General features: G+C 40.4%; 1 protein-coding gene across 1 annotated transcript; it reads right to left on the bottom strand.

The window, feature by feature from the left end:
• Nucleotides 1-8,984: 8,984 nt before the first annotated feature.
• Nucleotides 8,985-12,345, bottom strand: LOC145139227 (uncharacterized). The gene is made up of 2 exons (XM_079073130.1): nucleotides 12,039-12,345; nucleotides 8,985-9,292 (listed from the first exon to the last, which is right to left on the bottom strand). Exons 1-2 carry the CDS (start codon nucleotides 12,343-12,345, stop codon nucleotides 8,985-8,987), a joined length of 615 nt encoding a protein of 204 aa, XP_078929256.1.
• Between the last annotated feature and the right edge of the window lie 256 nt (nucleotides 12,346-12,601).

The raw sequence follows: 12,601 nt of genomic DNA, 5'->3' as shown, positions 1-12,601 counted from the left end.
ACAAGCGGTTTTGAAAAGAGTATCAGCATTAAGCTGGTGAGTTCATAAGCATGTTTTTGTAATGAAATCCTGTTACTGAATCAGTGAAAAAATTTGTATGTTTTCCAAGAAAATCCAATATTTTCTAACATATGTGTTTGTTACAGTGCTCCATGAAGTATTAGTTTGAATGTCTGATTACCACCAGATGAATTGTATATTACGGTTTTGAATGTAAAACCCTTTTTTGTATGAAAACCCTGGATATCACCAGTATGTATATATTAGTCGTATTAATTAAAATAAAATCGTGAATTGAAATGCCTGGAATCCTCCAGTTGTATTATGAAATAGTTCTATTAATGAAAATAAAACTAAAGAAGAATGAAATCCCGTAAACAAAACGGTTAGTTTATATTATTGTGAGTCGTATAACCATGCTTGATATGACCTAGAGACATTTACGACGTTCTTCAAGTGTAGGATATATGACATTTGTCACCCCAGGCATGCCTGCCTAACTGTAGCTAGCAGTTCAGGTGTGGGATTGTCAGTCCCGAATAGATCTATTCACAAATCTCATGCTCTCCCTCCAGGAGACTCTGGTCATACTATGATAGGATTTAGTTCAGTGCACCAAAGGGTACGATTTTGAAGTGATGTCTCACAACCTTGTATTAACTAGTTTACGTGCAGTTCTGTATTAATCTATTATATTTAAACCCGTGTGTATACTTTATAGAGTAATAATTATACTTAAATAATTATATAATAAAGTATCCTTGTTACCCGAGAATATCATAAACTAAGTCTGTCATAGTTTATATGTTTAGCAATGTATAAGCTCTGAATTTATATTACTGTATATTGAAACCCCAAACTATACCTATTATAGTTTGCATGAATATTATGTATTTGGTCCATGAGTTGATCTGAAAACTATGCAATTTGGCAGTATGTCGAAAACGTCCCTTATGCTCAGCATAATACAAAATGGATAAAATATCTAAATATTTTATGAAATGTGGAAACTGTATGACTATATCCATTGCATCAGTTTTAAGTGTTTTGAAATCCTTTTGTACAAATTCACAAATCATATGTGTTTGGCTTGTACTCTCCCCCTGAAAACATTAAAAACATAAAAGCGTAGGGGTATGAACTCACAGTTGGTTGTGTGAAATGTCGGACAGCGAAACTGGAAATGAGGACCCTCGGGTTGATGTACGCGGCACTTAACGGGATCCTAATAACAATTAAATACATATTTATATTTTATTAGCGAAACCATTATTTATAGTGTTGGAAAAACACTTGCTTTTGGTTTAGGAATGTTACCGGGACTCGATTGAATCGGAGAGAGCGGGTTTTCAGCCAAGTTCACCACTTAGGAAGGTTTGCGGCCGTGAAAGAGATTGCGGCCGTGAACTGTTCTCGGCCGTGAACAGCCCCTTGAAGGGTTTACGGCCGTGAACGGTGTTCTTGAAGGAAATATGAATTTTTGAAGGGTTCACGGCCATGAACGGTTTGCGGCCCTTGAAGGTTTGAAGATTTGAAGGGTGTACGGCCGTGAACTCAAGAACAACTATGTTTGAATCGACGAAAAGGTTGGTGTTAGATGCTCCCAAACGTGTTTTAAGGTGAATGGAGTGTTAGATGAAGAGAAAACTTGAGAATCTCGGGTTTTCGGGTGGGGGGTTTTTAGAGAGAGGAAGTGTGTTCGAGGTCAGAAAAGTGTAAAGGAGGGTAGGGGTCACGTATATATAGGGGGGTTTCATGGTCGGTGGTGGGATCCACCAGTCGTGAACTGGTTTACGGCCGTGATGGGGTTTACGGCCGTGAACACCAGTCAGGCCGGTTATCGATGTTTCGAAGTAAACTCAGGTTTTTCGCGCGATTTTTGGTTCCGACTCCTATATATCAATTTAATTATATAACTAAAATGATTTTTCCAAACCAAAGAAATTTGATGGAGCTCAATAAAATTCAAATTTTATTAACAGAATCGGGCTAACATTAACGGAAAAAGGTTCGGGTTGCCACATTTATCACGGATATTAACTTGTTCGGTATTACATTTGCGTGGTGCGTTATGCGGATTGAAAACATTTAGTCAAGCCATTGTATACCTATGTTGCTGAATGTTCTGATTTGTATGTAAAGAGAAGCTTGGACAAAACATCAGGCATTAGATATGCTCCTTGTAAATCAACCATTGCATGATGGTTATGGTGAATTGTAATTTATCAATAAACGTTACTGGTATCGATTTGTTTCTAAAATAAAGACAAATTTTGCTTTTGTTCCATTTTATATAGTCATTCGAATTTATAATGTTGTCCGAATTTTAAAATGTTATCATAATTTTAAAATGTTGTCCGAATTTTATATGGTTATCGAAATTTATAATAATAATAATAATAATAATAATAATAAATAAATAAAAGAAAAAAACAACAAAAAAACAAAAAGGGAAAAAAATTATGTCAAATCAAAAGTAAAAGATTGATTAGATTGATGTTAGGGGTAAAATTGATTAAGGGGTACTTATAGCACAATCATTAATTAATTATGGTAAATTAAAATCATTTAATGTTCGTTTAAATAATAAATCAGTTTCATATCTTCAACCCTACCTCCTACAACCACAACTCATAATCGTCTTCTTCATCACCATTACTGTGAACGATCATCATCTTGGGAGCCACCGATAAAAGATTATGTCTTTGTTTACGATAGGACTTCTCATCGACATCTGATATGCGCCAGATACCTTCGAGTGTTTATGGATTTAAATTCATATGTGAAGATTTTTTTGTTTTTTCTATACTCGAGTCCATGATTTTGAATCTATATTAAAAGGTTAGTATGTTTTCTTTAATTTTTCAATTTTTCTATACTTGAGTCCATGGTTTTGAATCTATATTCAAACGTTAGTATCTTTTCTTTAATTAATCGCTCCTGGTAAAAAAACAATTTATTTAATACATGAATTTTAATTCATCTCTTCTGCGGATGATGCGATAGTATATGATAGATATATAATGCGATTTGTGTAGTTGATTTATAATGAGATATGTGTGATTTATTTATTTATTTAATTGTTTCTTTTTTGTGAAGTATTGATTGTGATTTGTAACGGTCCAATTTTCAGAAAAATTTTAAACTTTTAATTTGATAAACATCATCCATAAGAAGTACAAAAATCCCATTACATATCCATATTATTTTAGAATTCAGAGTACAAAAAGCTAAATGTGAAAACACTGGAGAATGCACGTCACGACATCAAACCGGGCCCTTGCCCTTATCAATAGAAGTACTTGAAACATTCAATAAAACTTTAAGCACAAGCTTAGTGAGTTTCCCAAACACACAAATCATATAATCACATAATGTCATGCACACACATATACATACAAGTTTTCCATGGACTCGCTCCATGGTCTTCAATGGAATGTCATGGGCTACCCCCATGGTCTTGTATCCCCGTGCCATGGGCTCCTCCCATAGTCTTGCTAAGTGTCATGGGCTCCCCCCCATGGTCTGCACATAAGTCCACATATAATTCCACTAACAAAAAATTACATAATCCCATACAAAACATTTCATAGTCAGTAATGGGCCGGCCTTGGTGTCTTCGACCCATGAGTGTGGTGAGAAGACTCACCTCAATACTGAACGGTAGCTGACTAGGTCCTGGCTCCGAATATCAACTCTACTCGACCCCTAAACAGAAACAACTCCTTAAATACAACTCCAAATGCCCTAAAACCCCTAAAAAGTCAAACTTGGTCAAGGACTAAAGTCAAAGGTCAAATTCAACGGTCCGAGTTGACCCAACTTGCCGAGTTGTCCTTCAACTCGTCGAGTTTCTCCATGAATGGCACAGATCGGGAAAACTCGCATCAACTCGCCGAGTTGGCCAGGAATCAAACAGCTTAATGCCTTAAGTTGTTTCTATCGAATCTAGAAGCTTCAATTCTCGAATTTCCTCCCAAATGATGTCTAGAAGGGTAAACTTTTGAACTTTACCCTTAAAAACCACCACAGTGAACCCAAACCCGAATCCTTGACCTAATAGAGTGAGGCTTAACCCATTAAGCCCTTAAACTCTCAAAACATAGTCCCAAAACACAAATCTGGCATCCCAAGGCTGGAATATCACGTAAAGTTTCCAACTTTACGTCCATGCATGCAAAAAAGGAACCCTAGGGCCCAAAATGGCTTAATAAAGGACTTAATGCATGGATGGGACTTAGGACCTAGCAAAGCTTGCAACTTTATGCCAAGAGAGGTCATGAAAGGGTCAGATCTAACATAATAACCCCTCGTACCCTTAACCTTTTGAACAACCCAACCATACACCCAAAAAAGAGAATGCACGTCACGCCATCAAGCCGGGCCCTTGCCCTTATCAATAGAAGTACCTGAAACATTCAATAAAACTTTAAGCACAAGCTTAGTGAGTTTCCCAAACACACAAATCATATAATCACATAATGTCATGCACACACATATACATACAAGTTTGCCATGGACTCCCTCCATGGTCTTCAATGGAATGTCATGGGCTACCCCCATGGTCTTGTATCCCCGTGCCATGGGCTCCTCCCATGGTCTTGCCAAGTGTCATGGGCTCCCTCCCATGGTCTGCACATAAGTCCACATATATATCCACTAACAAAAACTTACATAATCCCATACAAAACATTTCATAGTCAGTAATGGGCCGGCCTTGGTGCCTTCGACCCATGAGTGTGGTGAGAAGACTCACCTCAATACTGAATGGTAGCTGACTATGTTCTGGCTCCGAATATCAGCTCTACTCGACCCCTAAACAGAAACAACTCCTTAAATACAACTCCAAATGCCCTAAAACCCCTAAAAAGTCAAACTTGGTCAAGGACTAAAGTCAAAGGTCAAATTCAACGGTCCAAGTTGATCCAACTCGCCGAGTTGTCCTTCAACTCGTTGAGTTTCTCCATGAATTGCACAGATCGGGAAAACTCGCATCAACTCGCCGAGTTGACCAGGAATCAAACAGCTTAATGTCTTAAGTTGTTTCCATCGAATCTAGAAGCTTCAATTCTCATATCTCCTCCCAAATGATGTCTAGAAGGGTAAAGTTTTGAACTTTACCCTTAAAAACCACCACAGTGAACCCAAATCCGAATCCTTGACTTAATAGAGTGAGGCTTAACCCATTAAGCCCTTAAAATCTCAAAACATAGTCCCAAAACACAGATCTGGCATCCCAAGGCTGGAATATCACGTAAAGTTTCCAACTTTACGTCCATGCATGCAAGAAAGGAACCCTAGGGCCCAAAATGGCTTAATAAAGGACTTAATGCATGGATGGGACTTAGGACCTAGAAAAGCTTGCAACTTTATGCCAAGAGAGGTCATGAAAGGGTCATATCTAACATAATAACCCCTATTACTCTTAACCTTTTGGACAACCCAACAATACACCCAAAAATCAAGCTAAAACATTCAACAAAGAGATCTAGAAGATAACAACACAAGGTATCGACTTTATACCTCAAAAGAACTGCAACAGATGGAGAGTTTCCGGATCCAAATCCTTCCTTCCAAACTAAGCTCCTTCAATCTTCAAACTCCTTCCAAAGAATACCAAAAACCAACTCTCCAAGCACACCACAAGCTCACACACTCAACCTTGGAGGATAATACATGAAATTAGGGTTTTCTGGACAAGGAGGCTGGTAAAGAGGCCAGCCAAGAGATTTAAGGTCTTTAAATAGGGTGAAAAACCCTAAAATTAGGGTTTTCTTCACAGCCGCCAACTCGTCGATTTGGGACACCCCGACTCGCCGAGTTGGACCAAAAATGTCTACGGCCAACAACCCCCTCGATACGACGAGTTGGAGCTTCCAACTCGTAGAGTCCCCACATAAAATACAATAAATTAAGGAATTTAGCTAATACCAGATCCAGGCGTTACAAATCTCCCCCACTTGAATCAGACTTAATCCTCGAAGTCCACTGCATCAAACAATCTTGGGTAATGCTCTCTCATCTCCTCCTCAGGCTCCCACGTCCATTCTGAGCCCTTCCAATGCTGCCATTGCACCTTCACTAACTTCACTTCCTTGTTCTGCAGAGCTTTTATTTTTCTGTCCAAAATTGCATTGGGCTTCTCAACATAATTCAGGCTCCCATCCACCTGAATATCATCCAAGGAAATGACTACGGCCTCCTCAGCAACACACTTCCTAAGCTGAGACACATGGAAGGTGTTATGGATCTGACTGAGGTCATCCGGTAGATCCAACCGATAAGCAATCCTGCCAATACGAGTAGAAATCATGAAAGGACCAATGAATCGGGGCCCCAGCTTGCCCCTCTTCCGAAACCGAATAACACCCTTTCATAGTGACACCTTCGACAAAACAAAATCCCCCACACTTGAAACTCGAGATCTGAACAACGTCGGTCAACATAACTTTTATGATGGCTCTACGCGACTCGCAACCTTTCACGCACCTATTGTATCAACTCGGTGGTCTTAAGCACCACTTCGGTGCTTCCCATAACTCAATGCCCTACCTCCCCCCAACAAATTGGAGTCCTACACCTCCGACCATACAACATCTCAAACGGGGTTCGGTCAATACTAGAATGATAACTATTGTTATATGAGAACTCTGCTAATGGAAGGTAAGTATCCTAACTCCCCCCGAAATCCAATACACATGCCCAAAGCATATCCCCGAGCGTTTGGATCGTCCGCTCGCTCTGACCATCGGTCTAGGGGTGGTAAGCAGTGCTGAAATGCAATTGAGTACCCAACTCCTCATGAAACTTCCTCCAGAATCTGGAGGTGAAACAAACATTGCAGTCTGAGACCACAGATACCGGCACCCCCTGCCTGGCCACCACCTCCCGCACATAAATGTCTACTAATTTCTCAGCGGAGATACTCTCGGAAATCGGAATAAAATACGCACTCTTGGTCAACCTGTCCACAATAACCCAAATGGAATCCACACCCTGCGCCATCTTAGGTAGCTTAATGATAAAATCCATGGTGCTCTCTTCCCATTTCCACATGGGAATAGGTAGCGGCTTCATCTTGTCGTGAGGCCTCTGATGTTCGTCCTTGACCTTCCTACAAGTCAAACACCGCTCAACAAACCATGCAACCTCCCGCTTCATGCAGGGACACCAATAACTCAATCTCATGTCTCGATACATCTTTGTGACCCCGGATGGATAGAAAATTTGGACTTGTGCCCCTCTTCCAAGATTCTTTACCTCACACCCCCGGATGTCGGAACCCAAACTCTGCCACACTGAGTCGATAACCCTCGACCATCTCGAATAAAAAATGAAATTTGCCCCCAAATCCGCTCGATCTTCCAGTTCTCCATTTTTAAACCCTCCACCTGTGTCTCCTTAATCATATCCAATAAAGGTGAAATCACTGTCATCCTCAAGCAAACATCTCGAATCGGGGCACTTTCCGTCTTACGGCTCAAAGCATCGGCTACTACATTGGCTTTCCCGGGATGGTGCAAGATCTCGCAGTCATAATCTTTCACCACATCTAACCACTTCCTCTGACGTGTATTCAAATTCTGTTGATCCGTCAAATACTTCAAACTCTTGTGTGAAGATGGTACATCGTACCCCATAGAGATAATGCCTCCAAATCTTGAGGGCAAAAACCACTTCCTAACTCCAAATCATGAGTAGGGTAATTCGCCTCATGAGGCTTCAGCTACCTCAAGGCATAAGCGATCACATGCCCCCTATGCATCAGCACAACTCCTAACCCAAAAATAGAAGCGTTGCAATACATTACAAAATCATCCAATCCCTTGGGTAGAGCTAGAATCGGGGCCTCACATAATTTCTGCCTCAATGTCTCGAAAGCCGACTACTGATCTGAACCCCACCGAAAGGTCCCACTCTTCTTGGTCAAACGGGTCAAGGGTACAACAATTTTGGAGAAATCTTGGATGAATCTCTTATAATACCCTGCTAATCCCAAGAAACTCCTAATCTCGGATGTGTTTTTCGGAACCTCCCAACGCATTACCGCCTCAATCTTGGCGGGATCCACCAAAATACCCTTTTGGTTGATGATGTCCCCTTAAAAAATGCACCTCACGCAACCAAAACTCGCACTTGGAGAATTTGGCATAAAGCCTCTCCCTTCTCAAGGTCTCCAACACTTCTCTCAAATGATGCTCGTGCTGCTCCTTGGTCTTAGAATAGACCAAAATATCATCAATAAAAACAATCACATACTGATCCAACATCGGTCTGCAAACTCGGTTCATGAGATCCATGAACATTGTTGGAGCATTGGTGAGCCCGAATGGCATCACCACAAACTCGTAATGACCATAACGAGTTCTGAACGTCTTCTTCGGTATGTCTTCATCTCGAATCCTCATCTGATGATACCCTAACCGAAGGTTAATCTTGGAAAACCACGAAGCACCCTGAAGCTGATTGGAAAAATCATCAATCCTCGGAAGCGGATAACGGTTCTTCACCGTTAGCTTGTTCAACTCCTGATAATCAATACACATCCTATGCGACCCATCCTTCTTTTTCATGAAGAAAATCGTTGCTCCCCATGGGGAACTGCTCGGACGAATGAATCTCCGGTCTAACAGCTCCTGAAGCTGCGTAGACAACTCCTGCATCTCAGGCGGAGCTAGACGATACGACGCCTTAGCTATCGGAGCCTCACTAGGCACTAGATCAATACGGAACTCCACTTGCCTCTCGGGTGCCACCCCAGGTAACTCCTCTGGAAACACATCAAGAAAATCTCGTACAATCGGTACCCTGCTCATATATGGCGTGGCTTCCACCCTCGTATCTGAAATGTAAGCCAGAAACCCGAAACAACCCTGATGAAGAAGTCTCATAGCCCTCGCAATCGAACAGAGAGTTGGCCCATGTGAGGCTCTCTTTCCATGAATAACCAGTTCTCCCCCACAAGGGGTTCAAACCCTCACTAACTAACGCTCGCAATCTATCATGTCCCCATTGTTCCCCACCCAATCCATCCCGACGATCACCTTAAATCCTCGCAAAGGAATCGGAACCAAATCGATAGAAAACCTCTCCCCGAATATATTCAGAACACTCCTCCGAAATACCCTTGCAACACTCACGGTGCGGTCATCCGTAATCTCCACCTCGAGTGGGGAATCTATGGTCCCTGGAGCATCACGAAACTTCTTGGTGAGCGCAAGAGATACAAAAGATCGGGTAGCCCCTGAATCAAAAAGAATCTGAGCCGACATTCCATTGACCAAAAAGGTCCCTATATAAAATCATAACAACATAATCATAATAATAAAATAGAAACCGAATTAGATCACATACCAGTCACAACGTCAGGCGCTGCTCGGGCCTCCTCAGTAGTCAGCTGAAATGTGCGGCTCTTCACCGCAGGAGCCTCCACCTTGATCGGGCAGCCATCTGTAATCCTCATCGTGGCGGGCGCAGGCGCCACCACTGCTCATCCTCCTCTAACCAACCTCGGACAATCGGCCTTTTTATGACCGGTCTGGTTGTAGTGGAAACAAATCAAGCCATTCTTGGTGCAATCCCGGCTCATGTGACCCGGCTGGCCACACGCATAATATGCTGAGCTCGCTGCTCGTCAGGCTCCACTGTGCGTCTTACCGTACTTGGCACAACGGCCACGGCCCTGCTGGCCCTGCCGATAGGATCGGAGGTCTTAGGCTTCTTGGTCTGACCCACTACTGCTTGAATCTGCTCCGGCTTCCGCTTCGTGCAGAGCTCTAACTCAATCTCCCATTCCCGGGCGTAGCCTCTATACGTAGGGTATAGATCAGTTAGGCAAGGCGTAAGTCAACTGAGTGTTAAACATTGACTTTTTGACAAGTTTGAATTTTGGTCAACCATGTTGGGACTTAGTATAGGAAGGGCAAAATGGTCTTTTGCCCAAAAGAGGTTTAATTGTGAGCCTAGATCTTTCGTGGGCCATTCATTTCCTTAATTGTTAATTAGGGTTTTATTTGTGGATATGTTTAGCAATGGGAGGCTTGATATCGTCGGCTCGAGTGGGTGGTTTATCTTGTCTTCAGGGTTGAGGTGAGTCTTCTCACTATACTCGTGGGTTGAAGCCACCAATTTCGGCCCACTAGATTGTGTTATGTAGGGATGTTATTTGGGTTGGAACCTGACTGAACCAATCTGAACCTGAATAACCCCAAAATCAAATAAGGTTAATTGCATGAACCGAAACCGAATCGATTAACAAATACGGGTTCGGTTTGGTTCGGTTATTACCTAAATAACCCGAATAACATGTACAAGATGATTAAGGACCTAATATAACAAAAATCAGAATAAACCGTATTAGGACTCTATAACCCGAATAATAGAGTAACAATGTACTTTTATACATCCATATAAAACATTCAAACACTAACATAACACAATAACACATTGAAAGAATAGCATTTACATAGTAGATTAACATAATGAGAATTAATTTCTTACTTAGGTTTCTTGAGTTGGAGCCTAATTTTCCATGACTATACAAAGTTGAAATTTATGAATCCTTAGAGACAATAGGAAGGGTCGTTTTTTAAATTATGAAACAATAGGAAGGATCGACATAAGTGATTTCGGGTTTGGAAATAGTTGAGAAGATTGGTCGATTTTGAAATGACAAGAATGAGCATAGAGTTTTTTTTCTTGTTATGAACGACGAGGACAAAAGTGTGAATCGTGATTTTGATTTCTGTCGATTAGAGAAAGGGGACGGGGAATGCTTATTCGGGTCAAATATTTAGAACCGGATAAGCTCTTATTTGGGTAACCCGGACCGAATAATCCAAAAACCAAATAAGCATAATATAGGTACCTGAAACTCGAATCGAATTGTTTATTCGGGCCTAATTCGGTTCGGTTCGGTTAGGTTCGGGTTTCCGGGCGGAATTCTCATCCCTAGTGCTATGTAGGTTGCTAGTTGTCTTTGTGACTCTTGCATGTGTATGTTGGGTTAGACTCATTTATTTATATTTTGGGTTGGGTCCATTTATATATATGTTGGGATGGGCCTATTTATTTATATGTTGGTTGGGACCATTTTTTTATATGTTGGGCTGGGCCCATTTATATGGTATGTGGTATTTTGGGGAACTCACTGAGCTTTGTTCTTACGGTTTGTGGTTTAAAATTTTTTAGGTACTACCAGTTTCAAAGGGAAGGGTCCGGCTTGACTGCATCGCATCCCCTGATGGCTTTTTCCGTATTGGTTACCTTTGAGATACTCTGATGTTTGAAAAATACACTTTTACTTTATTTGGTTTTGGAACAATTGGTTATATGAATCGATGTTTAAAATGAAAAATTTTATTGGCATTTTGGGACGTTGCAAGTTGGTATCAGATCCTTGGTTTAAAGGATTCTAGCACACTCTTAGGTGTGTCTGAACTCAAACTGAGGAATTAGTAAACATTTTGAAGAAATAATTTTTCTAAAAAGATTTTTACAAAGAAAATGGTGTGATGCGTGCAATCAGCCGAGCTCAAGTAAGTGATCATGAATATTACATTTCCTTATAAAATTATGGACTGCAAAACAAGCAAGCACTATGTCTCTTTGTATTGGAAAATGATAAGGACCCATTTGCTTTAGGATTGAGAATATCGCCTTCAAAACACCATAAGCGAACTCAATAACATTTTTGAGTTGTGCGTGAGCATGGTTTAACTTTTCCTCCTTAGTTAATGGATGTTGTCTTCGAAAATCGTTTAATCAATACTTGGTATTATCGTAGGGAGCCATACATCCATGAGTGTTAGTGTATGAGACATCGCAAAGGTAATATTTGTCTGTAAAAGTGAGTGTTGCAATTGTTATATGAAAAATAGATAATGTATTTAATAATTAAAGTTAAAAGGATTACAAACCTGGTGGAGGGAATGAAAAGCCGGAAGTTGTGTTAAATGCAACTTCTTTTAGAACTTGTGAATCATGTGTTATGCTCGTTCAACCGGCCCATACAAACGTGAATATCATATCAAAATTACAAATTTCATTAACATTTTGATAGCATCCACCTTTTCCTCTACCCCTATAACGAGTTTGTTCACCAAAAAGCAAAATAGATGTTTGGTATCTTGGATCAAATATTTCACACTCCATTTTCACCAACTTTTCCATACATGATGTCATATTGTTATATTTATGTTTCTCCACTAACATCCTTCCAACTTTTCTAATTTCATCACAGACTTCAATGATCTTTGGATTAATTGTTGTTTTTCCTTTTTCATTCGCTCCTTTGTTTTTGGAAAGACTAGAGGTTCCTTCATTTGGACTTTCAGGTGAAGTCATACTTCCATATGAGTTACATTAATATTGTCAAATTCATTTAAATTAATGACAGGCGAGTCATGAGAAGGGTGAGAAAGTGTAGAAGATGGCCCCTAACCATCCACGCTAATCGAAGTCGACCCATCGAACAACTTAACACCAAGATCAAGGTACATTAATGGAGAAGTTCTCAAAGTTTCTACCATTCTCTTCGACTGCTTGAAAATATTATGAATATTATGAAATATTATAAAATATTGTAAAATATTACGTTTTT

The sequence above is a fragment of the Lactuca virosa genome, chromosome 9, assembly GCF_052849685.1.
Source record: "Lactuca virosa cultivar CGN04683 chromosome 9, Lactuca_virosa_CGN04683_v6, whole genome shotgun sequence".
Lineage (NCBI taxonomy): Eukaryota > Viridiplantae > Streptophyta > Magnoliopsida > Asterales > Asteraceae > Lactuca > Lactuca virosa.
This window is presented reverse-complemented; position numbering and strand designations above follow the sequence as displayed.

What these genes read in the sequence shown, in the direction of transcription:
- LOC145139227 (XM_079073130.1), bottom strand. Translation starts at nt 12,345, where the DNA reads ATGACTTCACCTGAAAGTCCAAATGAAGGAACCTCTAGTCTTTCCAAA. An exon ending in TCAAAATGTTAATGAAATTT is followed by an intron (nt 9,293 to 12,038) that starts GTAATTTTGATA and finishes GATTTTATATAG; the next exon opens with GGACCTTTTTGGTCAATGGA.